This window comes from Zosterops lateralis (genome assembly GCF_965231275.1).
Source record: "Zosterops lateralis genome assembly, chromosome: 5".
Lineage (NCBI taxonomy): Eukaryota > Metazoa > Chordata > Aves > Passeriformes > Zosteropidae > Zosterops > Zosterops lateralis.
In genome coordinates this window covers 31672016-31699895 of record NC_139766.1, presented here as the reverse complement: position 1 = coordinate 31699895, position 27880 = coordinate 31672016, and the positions used below count along the sequence as shown (strand labels likewise).

The following is a 27880-nucleotide window of genomic DNA, read 5'->3' as shown; positions in this document are numbered from 1 at the left end:
TGCAACAACAGATTTGCAACAAGGATCTTGAGTAGTTGGGGAAGTAGTTAATGAAGCAGCCTGGAAAGCCCAAAACTGTCAGCTTCCAGAGTTCTAACATGGAAAGACTTAATATGGTTTCATTGCTATCAAGAAACTAGATGATTGTGCTTATCTTACAGCCTTAAATTAATTTCAATTCATTACACATTGACAAAAGGATGATAAGTTTCGTTAAACACCAAAGCTGTGGAAAAACTTGCTGATCAACAAAAAAATGCAGTAAAAAAATTCATAAAATACTGTACAAGCTGCAAAGAATTTGACTGTTATATTGCTCTGTCTTCTGCAGATAAATGTGGTATCAAACCTCTGTGAAAGCATCTTTTTGAGACATTCTAAATAACAATGGCACCAAGAAAATTGAAATGTTCAAACACCAATTTAGATGCAGAGGAAGAAGCTTTTGCATTTTTAACCAGTTAATGGGTATATTTAATTTAATTACAAGTAAACAGCAGGAGGCTGTCTTTACAGCAAAAGTTTTTATTAGGATGATTTTTCAGAGGATGAACTTAAAGTTGCTGTGCTTTGAAGTTAAGGGTCTGTAACTCCACCCCCTTAATGGACTGTGGTTATAGAAAGGTTCTTCACAGCACAACAAGGTCGATAGGGAAAAGAGGTGGTGACAAGTTATCTTTTAGCATCTCAGTGGCTTGCCAAGGATGACTGAATACATTCCCCACCACACTCAGCACTAGAAAGCCTCCCTGCCCCTGGTGCTCGGCAGGTCAGTGCAGTGAGGCAGCACTCTCTGCAGTGAGGCAGCCCTCTCTGCAGTGTCCTGAACCTTCTTTCCATTAGGCATGCTCACTTATCCTTCAGCACAGGAACCTCAGCACATCTTCCATGCTCTTTCCAAAGGATTCTGCTTCAGTCTGCATAGGAGATACAAACACAATAGCTCAGACAAGAAGTAAAGTACGTCAAAAGCAAAACATCCTGGTAAAATGTCAAACCCTGGAAGAAGATGCATCTGTATGTGTGGGTTGAAGTAATCAAAAAAGACCTATATCCAACTGTGCCTTTAGTGCCTAGCTTTCTTACTTGTTTCTTTTACTGAAACTGAATATCCACTGCCGAGCATTAGCTTCCCCATTCAATATAATTTGACTGGAGCAAAGTGAACACTTCTGCCATAATTTTTGTCTATCCTTTAAAGTAGCATTTGAAAACAATTTCAAAGGGATGAGTGACTTAAGTTGGTAGCCTAATGAATTCCCATGACTAAAACAGCAAATTTATTATGCAGTGAAATAAGGACCATAATGTAAATACTGAAGTGTCACAGAAAACTTCTACTTTTGCTCAGTTCCAGTTACAAGAGCAGGCTTTGTAGAAGAGTACTGAACAATAAGTTTGTGTTGGAGAATGCCCAGGGCTGCCCAGAATTCGATGCAATGTCATCTCTATTTCCTATTTCACAGCTATAATACTGCCTTTTATCTTTGCACATAAACATTTGGCAGACTTTCATAATTTATGTTTATCACAGCCCTTATGCTTTTGCATAAATCATTATGATTGGTTTTTAATGTGACCTAGATAAACAGAATCTGATTGTACATTGTAAGGAATTTCAGGTTAGAATCCTGTTTCATGAATACCTGCATTCATAAGCTACACGAATATAACATTGATGCTTGTCACATTCATTGCTTTCATGTTTCAAAAGACAAGTTTGGAAAGGTATGCATGAGAAACCTACTGCTGAGACCTGGGGTAGCAAGTTTCCCATAGCATTCCTAGAATAACAGAGGAAGAAATATGCAAATCACTTCAAACCCAGACACTTTGGACACAGCTTACAAATTAGTCTTTTTGGCATAAATCCTAGTTCAATAGCTTGATTATTCAACTGTAGGTTTGCACTCCTGCTACAAAAGGAAGGAATTTCAAGCACGTTGTTTGTGAGCTGCTTACAAGCCCTCCCCTATGAACCCTGGACCTTTTTCTTAACTGCAGCAAAGCAGGCTGAGAACATACCAGAGAGCAATGTGCTGGAATAGTTTTTAAATGTTAATGAATAATATGATTACTTTATTAGAGGACCCTTCTGTGATGTGTTTCCAGGCACTGTTCAGGAATGTATTTATGAACACAGTGTTTTATTTGCTTAAGAGAACTAATCATTTTTTTTGATATCCTTTGACCTTCCCCCCAGTCCTTCTTTTCAACTTTTCAAGTTGTTGATGTAAAACTTCTGTGAAACAAAGCAGGGTAACTGGCAGAGAACAGTGTTCTAATGTCTGCTATAAGTATTTTTGAAGAGTCACAATCTATTCTGTACCCAAATGATTAAGGATAGCCTGTCTATGCAATAGCATTAATCACTCCTTCAATTATGTCCCTGAACTGCTTCCAGAGCTCTGATATCTTATTTCTCTATCTCATATTACATGTGACAGGAATGAAAAGTGGCTGTAAAATAAAGTGGGCTCTTCTTCCAATTCCAGTTCCTGGTATACATAAAACTATAATCCTACTTATACGTGACATTAAAAATCTGGATAACATTCTCACTTGTGGAGAGAATACAACAACACTGATGATAATAATTTAGGTGTTTTTCTTTAACACAGGTTGACAAGTTGAAAAACTGTGCTGTAAATTAAAACAGCTCATCCAAGCAGCTGTAAATTGCATGACTAGCACTTACTCAGCAAATGACTTCCTGTGGACCTCACTGACCTTGTCAATATTGTGAAGGGCATGGCTTCAGATGGAGAGAAATTTCTTTTGAATAGTTGCTCTGAGAATGTGCAAACAAATATCTTTGTAACAAGGAGGGATAAGTTAAAAATATCATGAGAATTTCTAAAGCATAGAAAGAACATACAAAAATTTTCTGTACATTTGGTGTTCCTGATCCACAGCTTTCTTGCTTGTCTCACTGTTTTGTGTTTAAAGCTATAATTTTAATAATAATTCTTTAAAACAAAACAAAACAATCTCAGCTTGTTTGGAGGGAAGGTTATTCATTAGCCGTCATATTTATGTAAGAGCTTCCAGCTGTCGACTTAACTGGACTAACATGCAAAATAAGGCTTTCTTAGCCCAAAGTTTTACTCCTGATGTAAGGTCAATTTCAAGCCAAGCAGAGTTTTTCTGAGAATCTAAATTCTGTGCGTGTTATGGTTCCAGTTGACAATATTGGTGAGATTTGCTGGTCTGCACATGATTCCTCTCTTTACTTTTTTACTTAAAGCAAATATTGCTTATTGAAAAGACATTTTTTCAAGACATGACACTAATTTTAGGTTTAAGATCCTGGGTTCTGTGAAATTTATTATTTTATTTTTTTTCTCCTAATAACTGTTTGTAGCCAAAAATTTATCCAGGTAAAGTAATAAGACAATTAAAATAAGATTTGAACCCCTTTATTTTTAAATTTGTAAATATTTTGTCTCCCTGCATAATTTTTTTTTTTTTTTTTTTTTTTTTGCAGTTCACCTCTGCACTTGTCTGCAAAGTAGACAAACTAGACAACTGTGCTGTGAACTATCTTGCTTCTTGAGAGAAGTGATTTTATTTGCAATTAGAAGTATTTGCTGTCTCTTACCTATTTTTTCCTGAGTACCTACTGTAATGGTCTTGGTAGCAGAAATGATTTGGAAGTTAAACAGTACAGCTCAAGGAAGCTGTTTGACTCAGACAGTTTTGCTGTGTGCTTAGGTATGTCCAGACGTTGTGACTTAGGTAAGACAGCTCAATGCTGTTGCGCACCCAGAAGTGTTCCTGGACTATAGAACTTGCAAGGACTGTAAAACTTGCCCTGTGGCTCTTTTGCAGATTTTTTTGACATTTCAAAATTGAATCTTTCAACCAGCACTACCAGCACTAAAATTGAATCTTTCAACCAGCACTAACACTATGGTAATGTCCAGAATTTAAGGCTGTCAGGCTCTATAAATTCAGGTCTCTATCTGCTAAAGGACTTAAAACTTAATTCACTCAATACCCAACTGCCTGTAAGAATCATTCCAATGGAACAGGAGAGAATGGAGAAAATAGCAATACAATAATCACCTTCAGGAAGCTGTTGAGGCCTCGGATTTCATGATCAGTTCACTTTAAATACAGGTGGGAAAAATCTCATGGAAGGAACTGATTTGGAAAACCAGTTCAGTTGTAGGCTGTTCATTCCTGGCTGCACACACATAAAAGCTGATAATATGCGGTATATTCTATCCGCAGGTGCCCATGTTTGCTCTAGAAATTGAAACCTAATTTCATCTCCACCTATAGGATAGAGAAAATGATAAAAGGGTAGTAAAACAGCCAGCCCAGGCTTACACTGTTGGAAAACATCAAAGGACAGAATTTCTTATCATCTGCATACTATTTGCAACACACTTTGCCCTTACCCATATCTGAAACAAAACTAATAACATGACTTTCTACTGGCATTGTTTGGAACAAAATATTAAATCAAAATTATTCATCACTTATGCCTTCAATTCATGTCTTTTTAGATACAGTAACCAGTACTGAAATTTAAGTACAAGACTATTCCACTACCTATGCTGCCAATTCAAAATAACTTATCATTACTGGATATGAATAGATTTCATAGCTAGCTTTGATGAGCTGTGCAAAAGTCTAGATTCCAAAACCAAGTGTTCCTACATTGTAAACTTTCACACTTTGTGTTCAGATCTGCTTGCTTCTACAAATTAGAACAAGAACTCAGAAAGAAAAAACAGGTCAAAGGCATTTTAGTAAGGCATATATTCTCATGACAGGAAGTAAAGTTAGCTAACAGAAGAGACACTTAGTTGAATCAGAAGAGAACTCTCAGGTGCTCTGTCTGTTGCCAAAAAATCTTCTGAGTGCTTGCAGCTTTCTGGTTTGGTGTTTTGCTGTTTGTTTGTTTGTTTGTTTGTTTTTTTCATACTTGTAATTAATCCTCCACCAGAAAATCCTATGAATAGTTTGTGGGCAGTCTTGGAGAAGGTTAAGGCTCATATCTTAGGAATAATAAGCCTTGTATTTTAGGTATCTCAGCATTGTCATAATGACGCATCTCTGAATTTTACAGGATGTGGTCTGTTATAAAACTGTTAAAGTGCAGTTCTGTCCATATGTTACTCCTTATGCTATTTGGATAAAATTCTGGCAAATTCAGTAGCAGCAGCAGGCAGCTTAGGAGCAGTGATTGCAATACATATACCAGATTCTATATGCTGTGGTCCTGGCCTTTTTTTTTTTTTTTTTCAGTTGAATAAAATGATTCATTCTATGTGTATTAAATGTTCAGTTACTAGGGATAAGACTGCGGAATTTCTTGTAATTTTAAATTGAATTTAAAAAATTGTGCAGCATCCCTGATTCTGAAGCAGTTGAAGGATCAATTACTCGTTTTCCGTAACGAACTTTGGACTTCATGAGCTACTTCTGAGGTTTGTACTGATTTCTTAACAGATACTAACCGGCTGGTCAGCATTTTGCAGAAAGTTACTCCTGACATCTAGTGGCATTCTTTGAGAGTACTAAACCCTGGCAAATTTGACACCATGACTAAGTGCAACTGCTAACCTGATACTTCTATGCTGCCTTTTCAAAATAACAAAATGCAACATTTCTTGTTATAAACATAGAGCCAATAGCACCAATGGCAGCTCTATGCTTTTGAAATTATTTTACTTTCTTATACAGAAAAAGTGATTCAACACATTTCTCCTAACTTTCTTATAATAAAAGTACCTAAAATAAAATATTTCTCATAGTTCCAGTTGCTAAATAATGAAGTGCAAAAAGAGTATTCTGAATCCATTATGTTTGTAGCAACCTACTTCTATTCAAATACTGGCCATAGTAAAGCAGTGACTAATAGTTTCAGGTCTAAAAATCTCAAGGAATTTCAAGAAACCTATTCAGTATTTGCTTATGTATTTGGCCAGGTAGTACTATATGGTATCAAATCTGCTGTCTTTACTATCTGCTATGGTTTCTCCAAATGGAAACCTCATGTTTTTGTTTGTTTGGCTTTTTTTCCCGATACTGTTTACACAAGGAATTCAAATCAGAAGAGATGCGTAGTACCCATTGTCTGTTTCTAGAGTACAGTAAGGGAGATCTTCCAAAGTCGATTCTTAGCAGTTAGAGAAACTTCAATTATGTAGTTTGGAGGATACTCTGAGACACTCTGGCTGGTGCAATATACACATGCATTTGTTTTCATTACAGGTACAGATACTAGGTATATAGATTTAAGATGCTGAACTTCAATTGAAGAGAAATTAATTTAATTTATGGTCATGTTTATGTAGACAGAAGACCCTGATTTTACGAAGTGTTGCCATGAAGAACATAATACAGCACCTAACTTGTGTGGTGTAATTAAAAGGAAAAACTGATGTGAAGTCCCTTTTAGACAATACAGCCCAGGTGCTTTATTTCCCCAATATGGATTATACTTTATGTTTGCTATAGCCATGCACGCTGAACTGAAGTAGGTTACTTACATATATTGAGATTTCATTTCTCACCTAAATACCAGGAAATCAAAAATGTTGGAGGTATTAACTAGACAGATGAAGACAATGGCTGAATTATAATTGTAGATTCAATCTTTGGACAATTAATAAGAAATTCCTGATGGGTTTTGTTTATTCACTTGGCCAGCATTAGGGCAAGGATGTAAGATGCTCCTACTACCTAAAACATGACCTTCAGAAGGTCAATCTATATTGTAAATTTAAACTGTCAATGATCTTTGTGTGCAAATCCTATTTTCACATGTGTACATGATGAGAAACAGTATAAACATGGAAACTCAACATGGTAAAGAATTTGCACTAAGGCTGAAGCAATCAAAAAAGGCAATATTCTAAAGGGAAAGGCTCCAAGGAAGCTAGAACATAGGCATGGTGTTTTGGCATAATACATATTCTGGGTTTACTTTCCTCATCTTCAGTAGTGATGTCAGGGCAATGAGCTGCAGGCTGGTGAAGCCAACCAAAACTTTCTCAAATCTTTCAGCATGCAAGACACATGCAGAAACTGCTGCTTCAGAAGGCTTCTAGACAGTCCAAAAAACGCTGCTTGGCAAGTTGTCCCTTTTTCTTTTCCAGTGTGTGTTGCTTCCATAGACTGTAATGCTGTAACATTACTGTAACTGTTCTTCACAGAACTTTTTAATGCTCTTCTTATAATTTCCTGTTTCTGTCTGTCTCTTTACACTCGCTTTCTTCTTAAGCAACTTCCAAATGAGCAGTTCTGCTTTCATCATCCAATAAGCAGATGACAGAATTGAAACCTTAACAAAAATAATAAACTAGAACTGTGAATTTTTTTCAGGCTATCTTCACATCCAGAAAAATATCGGAGTGCTAATTTTCACTTGATATCTACTGATCAAATGACAAGAAGCCTATAAACTTGTCTTTAAAACACAGTTTTTTACTGTGCATAATGTGAATGACATGATTACAACCAATAGATTAACATGTTAAGTTTGCATTTTCATTTTGGAGAAATAAAATACAGGGATTCTAAAATCCCACATTCTTCTGTTAAAAATAGCTTCAAGTTCCTGAAAAAGTAATGCCTTAATTTCTGTATTGCTGAGCAACCCAGCAATTCAGATGAGTGTGTGGTATAATATCTGTAAACCACAAGCACGCTATAAATGAACAAGAGGCAATATCTTGCTTCATGTCACAATTTTTCTAATAATTCTTTGCCCTGTACATATTATAGACAGGTCTATAACAGATTTTCTTATTGTGGGATGCTACCATTGTCAATGTATGTCCTCTATCCTGTACTTTTCCTGTGCAATATTCTCTTTGCTTCTCAATTTGTAGTGCAGGTTTGTGGTTCCTTACATTGTACATAGTGTCTCATGGTCTGTGACAGTGGCCTGTGCAGATGTTTGGCAGATCCTCCTGATGCAGACTGTCTGTAAAAGCAGGAAGCAGATCCCAATTACATGGACCGTCACCTACAGGTTTTATTTGGCCATGTTGCTTGGCAAGAAATTAATAAGAAATTCCTAATGGCAAGATTTTCTGCAGAATGTAAAATCATCTCTTGCAGAATGTTTCTAGCTCTCAGTATCTTTTTTTTTTTTTTTTTTTTTTAATTAACAATGATCAGCAATTGTTTGCATAATGCAAGATTTCAAACAGATATTAAAAATTCATTGGGCAGATTTAAGTAGTTTCTGTGGTGACCTTCAGTTGTCAGGTTATCTAGCATATTTCCTGTGTTACTAGTAGTGAAGGATAAATCCTTACTTCTGGTAAATTAAGTCAGAATTCACCCAATGTAACCTGCTGTGGAGCAAGACGCCAGTCTTAGATGTAATTTTTTCTATGTGCTCTCTTCTCATCCCTGGGCCTTATGCTTCTTAAGTTTCTGTGTGCCTGGGGTGGTCTCACTACTGCAGCAAGGACCCATATTTTAAGTGCACAAACTCTATATCTCATTTTCTGTTGTTTGCATAGATGCACAACACACTGCAGGATTTCTTCTTGTCTTTACTGCCCATTTATATTATTATCAAGCACCCCCTGATACTTTAGAAAATGGAAACCCTACAGATAACCCATTTCCAATATTACAGACATGTTGTTTCAGTTGTGCTAAACAGAGAGGTGAGTCACACTTTCTTAACATTGTTCTGCAGTTTTACTTTCCCTAATGCAAATCAGTCTGAATGTTATGCTGTTATTCCATTAAATTCCCCACTGGGTCAAAATTACAGCCAAGTGACTGGTGCATTAGGTAATTAAATCCACTTATCAGGATGGCTAATGGAGAACAGCAGAGCTATTACCATGCAGGGGAACATATTTATATGCAAATGCCTATTTGTATTTACAAACAGTTGTTTCCAAATTTATTTTGTATACTCAAAGCAATAAGCTGTAGGCAAGAAGAAACTGACCTCAAGGAATGCATTTTGTGCAATACAGTAAAAAACCTGTAATAGTCTCTAGCTGCAAGACACTGAATCAGGCCCAGTGATTTACAATTCATTTTTAAAATGTTTTCTTGAATTTCACAGATTTTAATAGACAAATTTCTGTCTATAATACTAATATTTCCACTACTTACATAAAACTTGACATACTAATTAAATGAAATTGTAAATGTGTATCAACTGTTAAAACAGGTGTTTTATTTAGCCAGTTACAATAAGAAGCACTTCTCTATTTTTTGTGCCTTTGTTCTGACTAGGAAAAGGAATTGAAAGATATTGTTCCATGCTTTATTTATAGATAAAAGTTTTCACATTCTTAATCTTAGAAAAGCAACAGATGTTTACGGTCTGCAGACAAATTTGGTAATAATCTAACATGCAGGTCCTCATATTTCAATCTAACAAGATTATAGTTAAAGCCTGATATTTTTGCTAGCAGTTATGATTGACTTTTCTTTTTTTCTTCTCTGTCAATAATTTTCTAACTCTGTCCTGCAAATAGAGGGCTACAATGACACTGTAGACAATGGACCTAAAAGAGCTATTGATGGGATTCAAATAGCTGCTGTGTTCACTTGGATTCAGAATGAAAAATAGAAATTTTAAACACCTGTAGAACCAAAGTTTGTTTTAAGAACATTGAATCATGTTACTTTGTCCTATACTTTTACTGAGTTCATAATTTGTGTTATATTTGTTACATTTAAGGTTACATATGTTACATTTACCACTACTAAAATAAGTTCTAACATGTCAAAATTTATTGAGGAAGTTGAAATTATTTGGTATTTCTTCTTCAAAAACTTTGTCCAAGTAGTTGTTCCCCAGATACCAGAATCTGGTTTATAAGGACTGTTACAATTTCTTTGGTTATCCTGCCCAGCAACCTCAAACCTGTAACTAAAATGGTATTATGTTGATTTTAGTAGTTAATTGAAGGCAAATTGAAGAAAGTTGTATTGGGAGCAATGTGCGAATATCCTTGAATTCTTCACAATAAAACAGAGCATTGCCAAAAATCCCACACAGTTAGGTAGAATGCACAGAAGGATCATCTGTTTGGAGTCCATGTAAACTGATCTTTCCAGAATGCTCCCAATCAATATTCACTGCATTTAAAAGCATGCTTATGATTTTCTTACTACCTTGTGAGGCAGGTTAGATACAGCAACTCCTGTATATATATGGCTGTTGTGATGCACCTTAGAAACTTTTTAATACCTGGCAGCCAAGATTGTCTCCTTCCATTGTACTGAAATTTGATAGGGTTTAAAATACATTTATTTTCATGAGGAAAAAACAACCTAAAGAATAACTTGCTACTGTTTCCATATTTTCATGAGAGACATTAGAAAATAAATGTGGAAAAGACATGTGCTTGGGCCATTGTAAAGAAGAAATTTTGGATTTGAAGTCAGTTGTCAGTACTGCCAAATACTTCTTGGGGATGAGGAATTAGAAAGTGTGGACTACCTGGCCGTGTTTTCACAGCTATTTACTTCTGTGCATTTTACCTTCTGTGAGCTCAAAGGGAATCTGAGCATTCAGGGCTTTGAGGCCACAGTGATGCCTCAGGAAAAACATCAATGGAAAAAATATTGGACAGAGATTTCAGTAAATGGAAAGCTAAAATGCAGCTGTGGATCTTTTAAATACAGGTTACCTTCAGAAGCCAGAGATTATATTGCCTTCAAAGCACAGTGGGAAAATATTTCTAAAAGTGGCAGACTTGTCCTAATGTTTGCTCTTTGTGTTGCAAGCATGAGCATAAATCAGATGATGAAATTTCTACTTTAATAATAAAGTTTGCTGTGATCAGAGTGAAACCACTTGACATGGGAGCCACTGTATGTGACCTACACTGGGATATGGATTTCCTGTTGGAAATCTACTGTGAAAACATGTGTGTCAATGTTGCAGAAAAAGGGGGAAGAACAAAAAAGGAAGGGATTCTGAAACCAGACAAATAAATACTGTGGGAAGATGCTCTTAAATAGAAACTATTTCTAATCAAAAATGTTTAATATGCATGTTTAATTTAGAAATCTGGATAAGAACAAGATTTTAGGAAGGCTGTCACCTTTTGGGGAGAGTTCTTGGAGGTACAAAAATATTTCCACAACACAAGAGTATCTAAGTCCTAAATTCTAGCTTTTTTACTACTTCCTTACAAAAAAGGATAAAACATTTAAGAGCAATAGTTATATATACATGAATCCAGTGCTGCAAACCTAAACATTGGTGGCATAATGAAGTGAAACATTTTGACTTTCCCTAACCCTGTCTAAAAGGTTAATTTAAAAGTTACTCACTTCTCCTTTGTCTGGCTCCAGGGTTCTCTCACTGGGACTATAATTCCCTAGATGAAAAGTAAAGGCATTGACATAATATATGTGCTAATATTGATGCATCTTTGCTGGAGCAGTGAAAGATGCAGTGAAAAGGGTTGTAAAGGCTGCCTGTCCCAATAAAGAGAGGAGAGGTATTGTTTGAACAGGAATCCATCCTAGAGCTGAATTCTCAGTTCTCTAATTTGCCTCCTGACTAAGTTAAGTAAAGCAACCTAACTGTAGTGAAATGAGCTTTTGTGAATGTCCTTACAGGCCAGAATATTTCAGATACCTGTTCTGCTCAGGTAATGTGGCCTATTCTACAGTTGTGGTTGATCTTTACAGTCAGTGCAACACATCAGAAAAGTGTACACCACAGTGTCAAAGCTGATGAGTCAATGCTGCACTTTATCTCTGCATTTTGAATGTTACTTCCAGGTGACAAACGCTTTAGTCAGAGCCACTGCTCTTGGCTGGCTACTAGATAGCTTAAATCCTCAAAAATGTGTGGAGTTCTTAGCTACCTGCCCAGGTCATGTTCCCAGGTTTTATTCACAAACTTTTTTTTTTTTTTTTTTTTTTTTTTTTTTTTTTTTTTTTTTTTTTTCACAAGAGGAATTAAACAAAGAAATCCATGGAAGCAAATTCCTTTGCTTTTGAAGTTTGGGAGGATGCTAATCAACATATTCTGCCCGTGATTCATTGCATACTCTTTTCCACTTTTTTGTCAACAAAAAGCAAATGCAATGTAATTTTTACAACTTGTAAATGAGCAGTATTGACTGAGCAGCCTTAGAGGAACTATTGCATCCCAAAGTCAAGTGACCTGCTAGATGCTTCAAGAATAAGTTAAACTTAGCCAAATTCATGTAGTAACAAGAAAAGAAACATCTATTCTTGTCTCAGCAGGCAGATCCAAGCTAACTCTGTCTGCCACATTGTCCTCCCTTCCAGCTGCCTTGATGTTGCAGGAGTTTCCTGTCAAGACTTGACTCAGATCTCTAGTGTTCAGGTCTGCTCTTTCCTGCTTTTTTTTTTTCCTGGTAGCTGTGCTCACTTCCAGACATCTTTAAATTCTGTTTCCATGAACCCGTCCATTGCTGCATAGGATGTCTGAATCCAACCACAGAAAACGGTGCTTTCACCTTTGAGTGGCTGATAGTCATTGAAGTGTCTGCATGTGTTTTCTCATTTCAGGTCTTTCCCCCGATGCTTGCAGCATGACTTGCAGTTCACAAAAACACTGAAGTCCCATTAGCCATGTGCTAAGATAATACATTTTTGTATCTGAAGATCAGGTAAGATCGGTAGACTTTTTTTCTGGGCTCAGTTTTGGTGGCATGTTAGCTCTGGGAGTGTTCTGTGAGAATGTACATCCCCACCCTTCTGTGTTTGTGAACCAGATAAGCTTAAGCTGGGTCTGTGCAGCAGGTGGTTACTCTGCTCTTAAACATGTAAGTGAAATGACTACATCTCCAGTATTTTGCCTGACTGTGTTTTGTCACCTTTCAGAACCACCTCACTCAAGTTTACCCTGTCCACAATGTGAGAGCCTTGCCTAATTTTTGTACTACTTTTTTTCTAAATTTTTCTCTGGACATGTGGATTGCTCGACTATGCCCTCCGTTATGTGCTGTCATGTTCTTTCCAGAACTTGAAAACATAAGTATAGAGTAAAGTAGGCTACAGGGGTGTTATGTCAGCTTGGGAACCTGATGAGATTGCACACCACTTGAGGTGAGCACAAATGTACCCACTGTGTTGCCCACCTCAGAACTACCAACCATACTTGTTGAATCTGCACTGGCTCCGTATGCCCTAAAGTGTATCTTGCACAGTCCTATTGCTGACTCTTGTAAATCACACTGCAAAATGTTTACAAGAGCTTCGTTGTTTTGAATTTTTCTGTACTAAAAGAAATGTTCTTACCCCTAGTGCAAGAGCTCCAAAAGAGTGGAGCTTTTGACCACCCATGGGCTGTGTCTCCCTGAGCCACTGATATTTTCATGAGGCTAGAGTGTTGAAAAGGCCTTAGTGAAAAAATTAACAGCTTCACCAACATCAGATGGGTTTTCTCCACTGTGCCTGGGAAAACTGTAGCTTCCTAATAGTCTTCTCTGTATATAGGGAAGAAAGGTTTGCGAAGCAATAAATTGTGAGGTGAGATCAAAAAGCACATTTTATCTATAGTTATGAGTATGGTGTAGGGAGAGATAAAGTAACAGACAGTATTGTTATGCTGGAATAGTGATCTGAAAAGGCTGTTAATTATTATGTTTTTTACCATCAATGTGATCTATGTTCTAAAGCAGCAGAATTACAACACACAAAGTGAAAATCCTTCTCTAAGATTAACTTAATGTGACTTCAGCTGGCTGTGCCTCTGATCAAATGACCTTATCTTTACACAAGCATACTGGACAGCATGAAAGAGAAATTTACTCTTCCCACACCAAGAAGAAAGAGAGGATCAAGTTAAGATCTTTAACTGTGAAGTGGAATGAAAGGCTTTAGAGCCTTTCAGCTCCACAGGATTGTGATTCTGGTCTCAGTTTGTGTCCCAACTCCAAGAATAAAAATTGCTAAAAGAATTCAGAGAACAGAAGTAGGAAGTGAAGGCCTCGACCTCTTTGTTACCCAGCCTGTCTCCCAGCCAGTAAATTTGTTGGTAGTCCCAGATTTAGGGTAGAAACCAGCACAAGATCCCTCTCTCCCCGGAGCTCCAGATGGGCAGGCAGTTAACACATTGCTGCAGGTTATAATTTCAAATGCTTCCAATAAAGAATTAAAGCCCAACTTTATTATTTTTGGGGTTTGTCTGTAGCTACTCACTCCTCACTTAAGAAGGGACCACACAATTACTTAAAAATGCCAGGTGACCTCAGCTGTTGGTGAGTTCTACATAGAGATGTATCAGTTCTGCAGAATATTCATGAATGCCAATGCTGTTGAAGCAATAGCACTTTTTATCATGTCAAGAAGCTGGTACTGAGAAAGTCCCCACCAGAATACTGGTGATCAGCTTCTCTGGAAAGCAGGGACACACAGATCTACAAACAGTATGAAGAGGACATACATCTGAAAGAGGTACCTGAAACTTTAACTCAAACTTTTAAAAGCAATTTGTTGGTTTTTTTGGTTTAAAATACAAAAAGTTAAATCTATTACTATATTACATAATTAAATTCCCTTTTAAAAGGAATACTGTACATGGCTCTGTAGGAAACATAGTTGCTGTTTCTACTTTAAAAACTAATATTCCTATGTCAGTAATCTGTCAGTCAGGATATCAACTTTTGGGATATGCCCTTGAGAATTTTCAGAGACAATGGAAATAGCCAGGAATAAATTGTAGCTGAGTTTTAAATAGGATCGTGTGATTCTGCTGCCCATTTGTGACACATCTGTGTGTTTCCACCGGTTTACTTGTGGTCAGGAAGCACAAGCAGCAGCCCAGCTGTGAGGTTAGGGGATATCTCCAGCCCAGCGCCTCTGAAACCCTTTATCTCAGAGGGTTGGCTGCGGATGGGGACCCGGCCTGGGGCTGCTGGGGATGGATGCTGGTCCCGGTCCCGCCGCTGCGCCGCTTCCCCCGCCCCGCTTTCGCTTTCACTTCTCCCGGCTCCGGGCAGTGTCTCCTCCCGGTTTTCGTGTGCTGAGGAACTAGTGCAGAGCTGGGATGCTTCCAGAGCGGAGGGGATAAAGCCCGCAGAGGTGAGTTGGTAAAATTCTTCACTTCATAGTAATAAATGTGAATGTCGAAGTGCAAAGGCAAAGTGCTGCTCAGGGGTTTGGGTCATTTCTTTGATCCTGGATTTCTCTTAACTTGCAGGTTAGCCAAGTCAGTGGCACTTTTTAAAGTTCTTGCTCATAATGTTAAAACCGTATTTCTTTCTTTTGCCCATCTGAAATGCTGTCCCTGAAGTTTGATAATGGGTGTGTGCTTTCTTCACTGGACCCCCAGACAAAGCTAAAACTCCTAAAACTGATTCCAGATTTCTTGCAGTGAAGAAACAGGAAAAGGCAGCCCATTGGGCCTTGCTGGAAGGCAGTTAAAGAACCTGTTTTGTGATTGTGCAATACATTTCTTCCGCCTTTCCAACTTCAAGGTGAGCTGGCAACAATTGCTGCAGAACCCAGCAGCTGCCTGATCACTCTAAAGCAAACACTGAGAATGATGCAGACCAGGATGCAAGATTCTGTCACAGATAAGCTTCCCTTTTGTTTTCCTTAGTGCTTCCAGTATTTGGGGTGCAGAGGAAAGAGGTAGAACAAGTGGTCCTTTATTTTCCTCAGCTACATGGTGCCGTGTTTGGCAGCAGCCGTAGTGGGCCAGGCTTTTTGCAAGACCAAGTTTGTTATCCCCTCCTCTTCCCCATTAACCAGTGGCAGAGGAGTGGAGAGCCAGGCTATGAGTGCTGCAGGATGTGGGTTAGCCTGACATGCAGTCCCCAGCAGGGAATTGTTTTTTCATTAAAGTTTATTTTAAACCATCTTTTGTAGTCCTTTGTGTGTTTTGTGTGTTTAGAGGGACATGTTTTATGTTTGTCTATCCCTTGCTTGTATCCCCATTCCTACTGGATTATAACAATGTCTTTCCTTAGATGGCCAGGTTGCTCCCAAAAAGGCAGCCATGAGGTTGCCCTCTGGCTACTATAATGTGACTTTTTTCACTGGAGGAGTCCTAATGCATGCCCTCTGAAAAGGCAGGTCAGCCATAGAGTCAAACTCTGCTGGGGTTTCACCTGCCAAGCTCCTGTTTGGCTGCAGGTTGCGGTGTCAATTCCTTAGAGTGTTTTTGTTATGTTAATGGAAATTTGTCTCTTTAGAAAACATCAGTTATGAAGATCTTTTTCTTTTTTTCTATACAAATGTGCTGATTTAATTTCTCTTCTCATTTCTTGTTTCACTGTTCGCTAAAGTGCAATATTCTAATGTGCTCAAATCTGGATCATATTAATTAAACACAGGTTCCTAGCAAAGGAAAATGGGAGCTGTAGAAGTAAGAAAGCTCATATATCCCATGAGTTAGTCTTTTGAGAAACTCTTCAACCTTCTTGTAAAGTGTAGGCAGGTTTATTCCCATCTATAGGCTGTTCTGTATGGGGGCAATAATAGCCTTCTCTGCCTGGGAGCCCATCCTGCTGAGACTGAACTCCTTGGTAAATTGAGGTTGGTAGGAAGGTTCCAAGTTTTTTGGCAGAAGGCCATGCAGACATGTGTGTATCAAGACTGGTGAGACACTTTAAGTATCAGAGGGTTGAAAGTATAAGCTTTCTATTTTTTAAAAAAGAAAAAATTGAAGACAGGAACTTAAGCTTATTGTCCTCTGCTAAAGCATGAAAAAAGAGATCTGGCAAGCACTCACAAGGTTCTCCCTCTACTAAAGGTTATTTCTGGAGAGAATAATGTGGAAAATACAGAGAACTCTTCTTTTGATTAGAAGAAATGTCATTTAATTAGACAAGGTATATGGCTCAAAAGGTTACTCAAACCCTTCTGAGCTCTTACAGCTCTCTTCTGGTCAGAATTTATATGAAATTATTTTCTTCCTTGTGCAGTAAAGTTTCATTACCAGGTGATGAAGATTAAATTCACCAGGTGAATTTAAATCTAATGGATACTAAATGGAAAATGAACAAGTATGAAAAAGCCTAAGATTCATTAGAAATTACAAATGACAAAACAGAACAATTGAAAATTAGAGTTTCAATTTTGGTATCCTAATCTAAATGATGAAAACTAATGGGGTGGAGTATATAAATTCTTAAATGTATGAGTTTTCCTGAAAGTATTTGGATAAATATGCTAAATGTATGGGCACTGTCTCCTCTACATCTTGGCTCTTCTCCATTTCTTTCTCTGATTATGTTGGTATTGATTTATTTTGTGTGTTCTTAGTTTCTCGTCTATGTTCCTATAGCCTGGTATTTCTTCTTTATAAGATGGAATAACAGTTAGAATTTTGTATGATTGACTTGTAAAATAAAAATTGGCAAGAGAAGTAAAAGAAATGTGGTATATTATGTATTTTTACTGCATATAACTATAAATATTTTACATGTAATTAACTTCAGAGATTAATTACTAACATTGAGAGGCTTATGTACAATTTGTCATATTGTATTTTATGAATGTTAAAGCAATGCAAAATTAATCAGAAAAGAGAAAGCTATTGGAAATTTTCATTGATAATAGATAAAGTTGGTAGCTTTTTGAACATATCTTTTTAATGTAAGACAATATTATTGCTTTTAAATAAAAGTATTTGGAGAGATTATTAGATTAACTTTTCTGCAGAAATGAGTGCAGAAAAAAATTCATCGGTTAAAAACACTGACTGTTTGCTCACTATGAAATCACATTTTTTTAAGCCTTGCTTGCTTAGTATTCAGTTGAAAATGCAAGTTGTGTCAAAACGATTGTAATTTGCAGTGTTCATTTTGCCTTTGCAGATAGAATGATGCAAAATGCTATTCTTTGGTGGAGCAGCTTATACTTCAGACTGATGTTTGTCTTCTGGGTGTGTGCATCAGCTGGAAAGCAATGTCATATCCAAAATGAAATGGCTGACTGCAGTCACCTAAAGCTGAGTCAAATTCCCTCTGATCTTCCAAACAATATAACAGGATTGGACATTTCTCATAATCAGCTAAAACAGCTAGGTCCTGCAAATCTGACCAAGTACAGTCAGCTGGTTTACTTGAATGCAGGCTACAACACCATCTCTAAACTGCAACCAGAATTGTGCCAAAATGTGCCCCTGTTGCAGATTCTGAAGTTAGAACATAATCAATTGTCTAAGCTTCCTGACAGAGTCTTTGCTTCCTGCACCAACCTGATGGAGCTCAGTCTAGGATACAACAAAGTAAATATAAAAAATGGTCCTTTCAACACCCTGAAGGTAAGAGTTAGACGTGCACCTTTTCCATAAATAAAGTGCAGAGGGTGAATTTACTGTTTTTTCCAGTGTGTATACAGAACTGCTGCCTTGGTATCTCAAAGTACCCAACATATAATCTTTCACTGACTATTGCTGAAGAAGAGGCCTTGTGGCTTCTTCTGTTGTAGCACATTGGAGTCTCAGTGATCTCTGTGAGTCAAAGCTTTCCATTCCTTTTTCTGTATTGCATCCCTTTGAAGCACCTCTCCATGCAGGATATGTGCTGAGTGAATAGCAGCAGCTGATGATGAGAATAGCAGCGAGGTGGATGGTGTGAAATCTGAGCTGCCTGGTTTCTTGCCTAAATTCTCAAGGTTGAGGTTTAAGTATTCAAACCAGGAAGGCCAGTGCTTAGGCTGAATGTAATTCTCTCAGGACTTTAAGAATTGAGAAAGAGTAAAAATGTTTTTATTGTACCTTTGCTATACCTGGTAGTTTACGTGTAGTTAAATATTCTTGTCTGTAGCAGAGACTGGGGAACCACCACAGAAAGCAGGAAAGGACTATTTAACTGTCTTTGCATCAGGCAGGAATCATGCAAAAGGAAGAGCCTAAGGACAAAAAAAGTAAAGACAGGGTGTAGATATTAATTGTCACTCAGTATTCTAATGAGTGTGCATGTGGTTTTGAGTAGGTCTTAACTTTTCTGCTAAAGTCAGTATTCCATTTCAGTTGCATTGTAAGACTGCTGACACAACTGAGCACAAGTGGGCGCAGCCAGCTTCCATGCTGGGAATTTCACCTTCCTTGTTCCATTTAGGGGGCTGGGCCATGCTTAAAAAGCATGGAATGCAATGTTTAACACTGCAATAGTTGTAGCTGCAGTCAGCTGTTGGCTTTTTTGCATTTATCACTTTCTCTGAGGCAGGAGGGCCTTCAGTGAATTAAGGAACTTTAATTAAGTCTACTTTGGTTGGCAGTAGTTACTTTAGCAGGTTAATACCATTAATACCATGGAAGTTGCTGGTGTGAAAGATACAGAATACTTCTTCTGAAAGCTGCCATTTCTCTATTACAAATTTATTTTAAGTGTAGCAATGCAACTAATTTCTAATCATTTATACTCAAAAGAAATATTTCTAAATTTTTTGTTGTATTACATAATTTTTTTTTTTTTTTTTTTTTTTTTTTTTTTTTTTTTTTGCATCTTCTCTCCAGAACTTGACTATTTTGGACCTATCTCATAATTCTTTGAAGTCAGCCAATTTAGGACTGGAGCAACAGTTGGAGAAACTCCATGACCTCATGTTGGGTGGCAACCAAATCACTGAGTTGAAAAAAGAAGACTTCAGTTTTCTTAGCAATGCCTCATTGAATAGTCTTGATTTGTCATCAAATCCACTAAAAGAGGTAGGAAGCATTTCAACAGAAATTCAACAGGTGTAAGCATAAAATGGAACTATCCTGATTTACCCTTTATGGTTTTATGGCATTTACATTTGATCTGCTGAGGTACAAAACCCATTCTATTTTATACAGCACTAGTCCTGACCTCCAGCAGTGATTAACAGAATTACTGTTTTTCCACTGAAATCAGCACAGGGTGGTTTCATACAGGCTGGTTCCATGTAGATCAGAAGTCCCAAGCAAGACCTAAATCAAGGTGCTCTAAATACCTTACTAGGTATTTTCCGTGCAGAACTCTTTTTGCATGTGCTGAAGATGAAGGGCTGACATACTTTCTAAGTGGGTAGAAAGTGTGGTACTCTGCAAGCCTGGTTATACAATCTAGATTTCACTTCCCAGTTAATCAAAGAGAGTGTTCACTTGTGGCTATGAGAACCCCAGAGAAATATTTATTCCAGAAAGATATGCTCACTCCTTTAAAAAAACCCCACATGGGTACTTTGTCTTCCATCTACTCAGTGTGCTCTCTGACCTGCTCTCAGTGTTACAATTCTTTGAAGAGTGATGCTGTGTGGAAATTCTAAACTGGTTGACTCTCAGCATACAAATACGGAATATGCATGGACTTGCCTTGGTTCATTTGATTTTTTGTTTGCTTCTTTTTCTTTGTTTCCCAGTTGTTTGATCTCTAAAAATATGTACATTGAACCTACAAGAATATTTTAAGGTGGTATAAGTTTGTATCACTGCTAAGAGTGAACCTCACCATCCTCTTTTGCTTGGCTGCTTCATCCCTCCCATTTTTCTGATACCAGCTTTTATGAGGCCAATGCACTGGATCACTGGGGAAACTCTACAGCTGTTTTGGCTTGGTTGCTATTCTGGCACAAGGGTACAGGGTGTGGATAGTAAATGGCACTACTCCTTTCTTGGGCACTGCTACTTTGTGCCACTTTCAGCTGCTCTGGTTTTACAGTGTTGCTATCTAAAAAGCAGCCGTATGCATTTGAATCATTCTGACAAATGGAGTATTTAAATCCCTCAACTGATATCTTAATCAAGGTGAGGGGTGAGCACTATGGTAAAAGCTTGCGATCCATATTGTGAAAGCCTAGTCTAGTATTAGATTTCATTGTAGCTTCTGCTTGCACAGAGAAATGGGGTTACTTCTTGTCTGTCTGCAGACCTAATAACTAGTAAATTAATATATCTAGCAGATACCAATAAAAGAAAGCTGAAGAAAGATATCAAAAATTTTAAGATACTTCTAGAGGAGTTTCAGTCTTGGATACAAACTTGCATCTCACTAAGCTGCTTTCTATCTCTTCTAAAATAACACTACTCAGATTTATGAGAATCATATTATAAATGATAGAACTATTATCATAAAAGGTGTAAACTCCAAAAAAGTGATTGTCTGAACTTGGCTGTGAAGCAGTCTGGATGTAGAAGTTCTATTCTGCTTTAAAATCTCATTTGAAAACCTTTCCATGTTTTCATTTTATTGGTCAACTTTTTTACATAATCCCCTTGTTTAGGTCAAGACAGTTTTTTTTCTTGTCTTTTCAGTTTCATACGGGATGTTTCCATACAATTGGAAATCTGTTTGGCCTCATACTGAACAATGTTGAACTTGGTGAAAATAGCACAAAGAAACTTTGCACAGAATTATCAAACACAGCAATTCGAAACCTCTCGCTGAGCCATGTGAAACTTTCCTACATTGGCAACACAACTTTCCAGGGACTGCAAGGAACAAATCTTACAATTTTAAACCTTTCCCAAAATTCTCTCTCTGCCATAGAAAATGACTCATTTCAGTGGCTTTCAAGTTTACAATACTTAAACCTGAAGCTTAATAATATTCATGTATCTTCGCGTTTATTTTATGGATTATCCAGCCTTAAACATTTGAATCTCATAAACGCACTTACTGGGAAAATTGAAGATTTTTCTTTTCATTGGCTGTACCACCTGGAGTACCTTATAATGGATAATAACAATTTCCCAGCAATTACTGCTAATATGTTCACAGGTCTGAACAATCTGAAATATCTGAGTCTCTGCAACTGCAACATAAACTTACAAAGAATAACTAATAAAACATTTTCATCACTTGCTAATTCTAGCTTACAGTTTCTCAACCTCACAAAAACCAGGATTTCTACAATAGACAGTGGGGCATTTTCTTCCCTGGGACACCTGAAAATTCTTGATCTTGGTCTCAATGAAATTAGTCAACAGCTTACAGGTCATGAGTTTAAAGGTCTCAATAACATACAACATATTTATCTTTCCTATAATAAAAACTTGACTTTGCAAAGTGAATCATTCATTTTTGTCCCAAGCCTTAGAAAACTGATGCTGAGGAAGGTAGGCTGCAGTAATCTGGCACTTTCTCCTTCACCCTTTCATCCTCTACGCAACCTGACTATTCTGGATATCAGCAATAACAACATAGCAAACATAAAAGAAGACTTGTTTCATGGACTTGACAAACTTGGCATCCTGGATTTACAGCACAATAATTTAGCCCGGCTTTGGAAACATGCAAATCCGGGTGGCCCTGTTCTTTTTTTAAAAGATCTTCCCAATTTGCAAATTCTTAATTTAAAATCAAATGGGCTTGATGAAATTCCAGTTGAGGTTTTCAAGGGTCTGTTTCAATTAAAACACTTGGATTTAGGATCGAATAATTTGAATTTGCTTCCAGCAACTCTGTTTGATGACCAAGCCTCTCTGAATTCATTGAACCTTCAGAAAAATCTGATAACTTCAGTTGAAGAAAATGTATTTGGCCCACCTTTCAGAAGCTTGAGAAGACTAGAGATGGATTCCAATCCCTTTGATTGTACCTGTGAAAGCATTGCTTGGTTTGCTGATTGGCTTAATAAGACCCAAGTAGATATACCTGGATTGAGGTCCCAGTACATTTGCAACACCCCACCCAAATATCATGGTAGTCTGGTTTTGTATTTTGATAGTTCAGCCTGCAAAGACAGTGCTCCATTTAAACTCTTTTTTGTGATCTCTGCCACTACTGTGATGCTACTCATTTTTATTGTCTTTACCATCCATTTTGAAGGGTGGAGAATAGCTTTCTACTGGAATATTTTAGTTAATCGAATGCTTGGTTTTAAAGAATTTGAAAGACAACAAGAACAGTATTATTATGATGCCTATGTGATTCATGCAAGTGAGGACAAGAATTGGGTGTCTAAAAATTTCATGTCTCTGGAAAAAATTAACCACTTTGAAATTAAGTTTTGTTTAGAAGAACGAGACTTTGAAGCAGGTGTATCTGAATTTGAAGCCACAATTAACAGCATAAAAATGAGCAGGAAGATTATTTTTGTTGTGACGGAACACCTCTTACAGGATCCCTGGTGTAAAAAGTGAGTATGATGTAAAATTTGATCTGTAAGGGAAAAAAAATTCTTATGAGATATTTTAACAAAATATTTTTATTGTAACTTAATAAAAAATAACATTTAATGAAAAATACCCACGCAAAATCTACTTCAATATATTTACCTAATATATTGTAACTTCAGATAATTACTTAGTTAATTAAGTTAATTGTTTCACACATATGGTAGTGTACATTGAATATCTATGTCAATGTTTTAGGCATTTTCTTGGGTGTTTTTTGTGGTTTGTTTGTTTGATTTGATTGTTTGGGTTTTTTGTTTGTTTTTGTTGGGATTTTTTGGTGTTTTTTTTTGCTTGTTTGGTTTGTTGATTTTCCTTTTGTTTTGGGTGTTTTTTTTTTTTTTTTTTTTTTTTTTTTTTTTTTTTTTTTTTTTTTTTTGTGCAGGGTCTTTTGTTTTGTTTGGTTGGATTTTTTTTCCAAAAATCAGGCTACCACCTTTGCAGATTGCTTTCCTTAAAATCACACATTTGAAGAAGAGCAACAATGAGTGAAACCAATAGCATTGAAAGATGACTTTAGTCTTTTTACCATTCTTATATAGTGGTCTCATAAAGAAAGGGATTTTGCTAAACAAGGCTATAACAAGACACTAGACTTAGGTTATATTTTTAGAGCATTGATTTATTTTTTAGTTAGAGGCAACTAATTTAAGAAAAGTAATAACCATTGTCTATCACAAAATAGACATTAAGACCCCTGTTAAGCATTGTTGGTCTTTTTCTGTCACAGAAAACATTGATTTTTGTCTTATTTTTGCTTCAGTTTCAAGGTATATCATGCTCTTCAGCAAGCTATTGAACAAAGTCGGGACTCCATCATACTGATCTTTCTTGATGATATCCAAGATTACAAATTGTATCATGCACTTCACCTGAGAAGAGGAATGTTCAGATCTCGCTGCATCTTGAACTGGCCAGCCCAGAGAGAACGAGTCTGTGCATTTCATCAGCAATTAGTGATGGCACTTAAATCTAAAAGTAAAGTGCGCTGATTTTTGAACTACAGATTTGAATTATGGGGTCATTTTATTGTATATTTTCTACCACTGGAAATCTAGCAAGCCTTAATGAAGGTCTGAAAAAGTTTGTCATCCTGTAAATGTATGTAAGAGTCACTATAATTTAAATGCATTTGTTTATATTCATGTTTTTGCTGATATTTTAATTCAGCTGCACTGAAGTTAGAATCACTGATGTTCTAGGAAATGATGTAGGGTAGAAAAGGCATAGACTCTCTAAGGGGATATAGAAAAGAAAATGCACTAATGATAAAACAGCAAATTCTTTGTAGAAGGTAGAGTGGACACTACTTACTGCTTTTGAAACAAGGGGGACTCAGTGCCTCAAACAGGAAAGTTTTCCTTGTGAAACACAGTAACACAGGATATCACTCCTGTAATTCAAATCAAGAATAAAGCAGTTTCGAAGTGAGTTTTAAAACCTTTGTCATTATGCCTTCTGGGGGAGCTAAAATACTGGTTGCTCTCAAAGAGTGACTATCAGGCTGATGAGTCAACTAATTTAATAAATTTGGTATCAGGCAAATTTTTTTTTTGCTCTTCTCTAGTGAAATTCAGAGCGCTGGCATACTGAGAGATGTCATCTTGATTTTTAGAATGCACACAAAACTGTATGTGGGCCTGTACATAGAACTTGAAATCAATGTAAAGCACGGCCAAGGCACAGCTGCTGCTGCACCTGTATGAAATGAATAAAAGGCACAGATATTTTTATAATATAACCAGAAGACAACTTTGTGGAGAAAGTGGTGCTACTGCAATTTCATTACCCAAAAATTTTGTTACTGGTGAAACAATAACAAAACCAAAGAAATAGTTTTAAATAGTATCAGAAACATTATTGTGACTACAGTTAGAAGTAGTGTGGGAAAAATTCAAAACAAAATTAATTTCAATTTTTTTGTTTCCTTTTATACACAGTTTTGCCTTTGATAGTTAAAAGGAAAACTGTAAAGAAATCAGATAGAATTCTGTGGTTTAATTTCTTGCACATTAATCTAGTTTGATTTTTTCCTGAACATATTTTACAGAAATGTGGGCTAGATGGCGATTGCCAGGGTATTAAGGTTCAAACATATGGGCTAGCAGCTTGACCTGGAAAGAGAGCTGAAACTGAGAAAAATGTGCTTTGCAAGGCTGTTTATAATGTTTAACACTGGCTAAAATGTTATGGTGAATCTGAGCACAAGTTGTAAATTAGACACAAGGCAGTCATTTGTATAATATTTAATTGCTGCTTCAAGGACCCTTTTAAAACTTTCTCAGCTTTTAGTAGGTATGTAATACTTCAATAGCTCAGGAATATTTTTAAATTGCTTTTTCCACTCATCAACTTCAACACAAGTATTGCTACAAGAATGCCGTTTTACTGCTTTAGAAAACAGTTCTATACTTAACATTTTAAACAGCTTTTCTCATTATTTGCTATATGTATAGATGAAAAACATTGGGGTTTAATAGGTTTGCTATGTCCCATGATGATAAAAACCTAAACAAGACAAATAATTAGTGAAATAAGATTTTTTTTCATGCACTGGAATAGTGAAGGGTATGCAGACGTCTTCACTTCCTCAGGAAGTCCTGAATGAAAACAGGCTTTGTTTACAGCTGAAGTGATAGATGATGATTCCCTAATTACAGTAATAGGATTATCCCCATTGTGATGCTTTCATCTCATCTTTCTGACCTATTCAGGTGAAGTGACAAATTCTTTCTTCATGCTTAGGCCATGAAAGTTGAGGAGACAAGTTGGTAATTATGGTGTGCCAGGTATGCACCATGTCAGTTGTTCTTTCTCTTATTTAAAGACTAACGTGTGACAGGGCTCTTATCCTAAATCTGCAATGACACATAGCAGCAGAATTTCTCTTTCCACATCAATATAAATTGTTTAGAAAATGCTAGTAGTTCACATGGATATTAAAAATGACAGAAAGATGAAGAGAATGCATGGAGAAATGTGATACAAGAGGTCAGACTAGAAGATCAAGATCAAGAAGATCAAATGGTCTTTTCTGACCCTCAGAGCCTGACAAATGACAGCATGTCTAAATTCCTAAAGATTTTTCTAGTTATTACAGAAGCCCTCAAAATTGGTTTCAGAACAGTGAAAAAAATGTTATGAATGCTTAGTTTTGTAACACAGTTAGGAATACAAACAAGAAGTACTTGGTAATGAGTGAAAAATCCCTTTAAATTGTACAAATATGATGAATACATTCTAGACAGTTATTTTAGCACCCAGATTCAGTTTAAAATAATTTACCACAGTAAAAGACATTATAGAGATTCACAATGAGAATAAATTACTGTATTAAAAAGGCACAAAAGTAATAATCACAGGGTCAGTGGTAATCATCAGTTATACCAGACCTAAAATTTCCCTATACATTTTCCCTGTTTTTCTGAAAGTTACCTACTTCTGTTCTGCTCCTGTAGATTTGTTTGACAATTTTATTGAGAGTAAATAAATGGGCTTACCATGACTGAGAGTTGCAAGTGCTTTCAGGGTTCACAGTCTATGTCTGAGCTGGGCAGTCTCTTTGCAGTGGGCAGCATCAGATTATATTATGCTGATTTGCTGCTGAGTTGAACACCAAATAAATCAAAAGTAGTTCCAAACTTGCAATATCAAAAGATATTACATAGGACTAAAGAGGAGCCATTTGTATTGAAAGCAAAATATATAAAGGACTTGAGTGAAGCAGAATGCTCAAGTCTGGAGATTAGGAGTGGAATCTGACTGTTTCTGCATATCTTGAATGAGAGGGTGGCATAGTTTAGGAATAGTATTCCCTAGTTTGGTGTTATAAATCATGGACTGCCACACATGGTTTAGAACCACTAAACTGGGGAATCGAACCACTCCTCCTCCCCTGGCAGGCTGGAGAGCAGATGTGGAAGCACAAAAGGTAAAGATCATGGGTTGAGAGAAGAAAAATTTACTTGAAAAAGCAATGAAACAAAAACCGGACAGTAACATGAACAATATCAATAACACCACGTACAAGAGAGGTGAACGATTAACATGTTAGTTCTTGCCACATTGAATAGACCAGAAAGGATCACTGCCCTTTGTGCTGGAAGTGAGGTGATACAGAATAACCTCAGGGTTATTCCCTCCTTGGTACTGCAAGCATTAACCCTGTCCTGGCTAGAACCAGGACACAGGGAGTAATGAACAAGTTAAAGACAGTGATGTTCATATACACAGCTGAGATAAATGTACTACCCATCAATGAGCTTGGTTATGCTACTTTCACTGTAGCTCAGTCAGGGCTTTTTTATCATGTTGGGAATAAATTCAGATTGTGCTGCTTTCAGATTTAAGTGCACCTTTCCATAAGGTTTTGTTAGAACATATTTTTTCCAGTTTGTAAGAACAAAGGCCAGGAATATCCCAGTTTCAAAACTCAGTCCTCTACTTGATGTTCTGTGTGCTCTCTCTGCCAGCTCATTGCACTCCTTGATGTGCTAGGAAGACAAAGCAGGGATAAAATTCCTCACTTTGTACCCTTGGTTGTTGTGTACCAGCAGCTGCCAACTTGAAATCGATAGTACAACCAGTGGCTTGATGTATGAGCCTGGGGCTCATATGTATAAAGCAACTGGGCCAACCTTCAGCCTGTGCTGTTCTTTTGGGCACTCCAAGGTGACCTCTCGTGTTCTGAGCTGGCACAATGTTCCCTTTCCCATGATACCATCCCAGTGTTCTCAAACTGCTGCTGGTGTGGTCACATTTCTCCTCACCCCTGCAGACAGCCCAGTGTAGGAGAGCCGGGGTAGAGTTAATGATTCCCCACTGGTGTGCCCTCAGCGGTCTGGTTGTGCCACTGAC

The 27880-nt window shown here is 37.0% G+C and overlaps 1 protein-coding gene and 1 long non-coding RNA gene across 8 annotated transcripts in view; one reads left to right on the top strand and one right to left on the bottom strand.

Annotated features, from left to right (window-relative positions):
• The window catches only part of TLR3 (toll like receptor 3), a 33432-nt gene extending 8969 nt beyond the window's left edge, over window positions 1-24463 (top strand). Inside the window, exons 1-7 of one of the 5 annotated variants that reach the window (XM_083860962.1) lie at window positions 13673-13775; window positions 14227-14388; window positions 15308-15410; window positions 17757-18205; window positions 19403-19594; window positions 21161-22986; window positions 23787-24463. In XM_083860962.1, coding sequence (XP_083717088.1) covers window positions 17762-18205; window positions 19403-19594; window positions 21161-22986; window positions 23787-24015 — 2691 coding nt within the window. In that variant the 5' untranslated portion in view covers window positions 13673-13775; window positions 14227-14388; window positions 15308-15410; window positions 17757-17761 and the 3' untranslated portion in view covers window positions 24016-24463. Of the gene's footprint in view, window positions 1-12498; window positions 12600-13672; window positions 13776-14226; window positions 14389-14737; window positions 15016-15296; window positions 15411-17756; window positions 18206-19402; window positions 19595-21160; window positions 22987-23786 lie in introns of those variants that run through there. The other 4 variants (XM_083860961.1, XM_083860964.1, XM_083860960.1 and 1 more) reach the window with 4 other exon arrangements.
• On the bottom strand, window positions 520-27836 carry LOC310909295. 3 transcript variants are annotated; one of them, XR_014590057.1, is made up of 5 exons: window positions 26524-27836; window positions 24338-24416; window positions 18673-18795; window positions 11284-11330; window positions 520-917 (listed from the first exon to the last, which is right to left on the bottom strand). It is a non-coding gene; the product is annotated as an uncharacterized lncRNA (long non-coding RNA). The 3 variants fall into 3 exon arrangements; XR_014590056.1 differs by lacking the exon at window positions 11284-11330 and having other exon boundaries at window positions 18662-18795; XR_014590058.1 differs by lacking the exon at window positions 11284-11330.
• Between the last annotated feature and the right edge of the window lie 44 nt (window positions 27837-27880).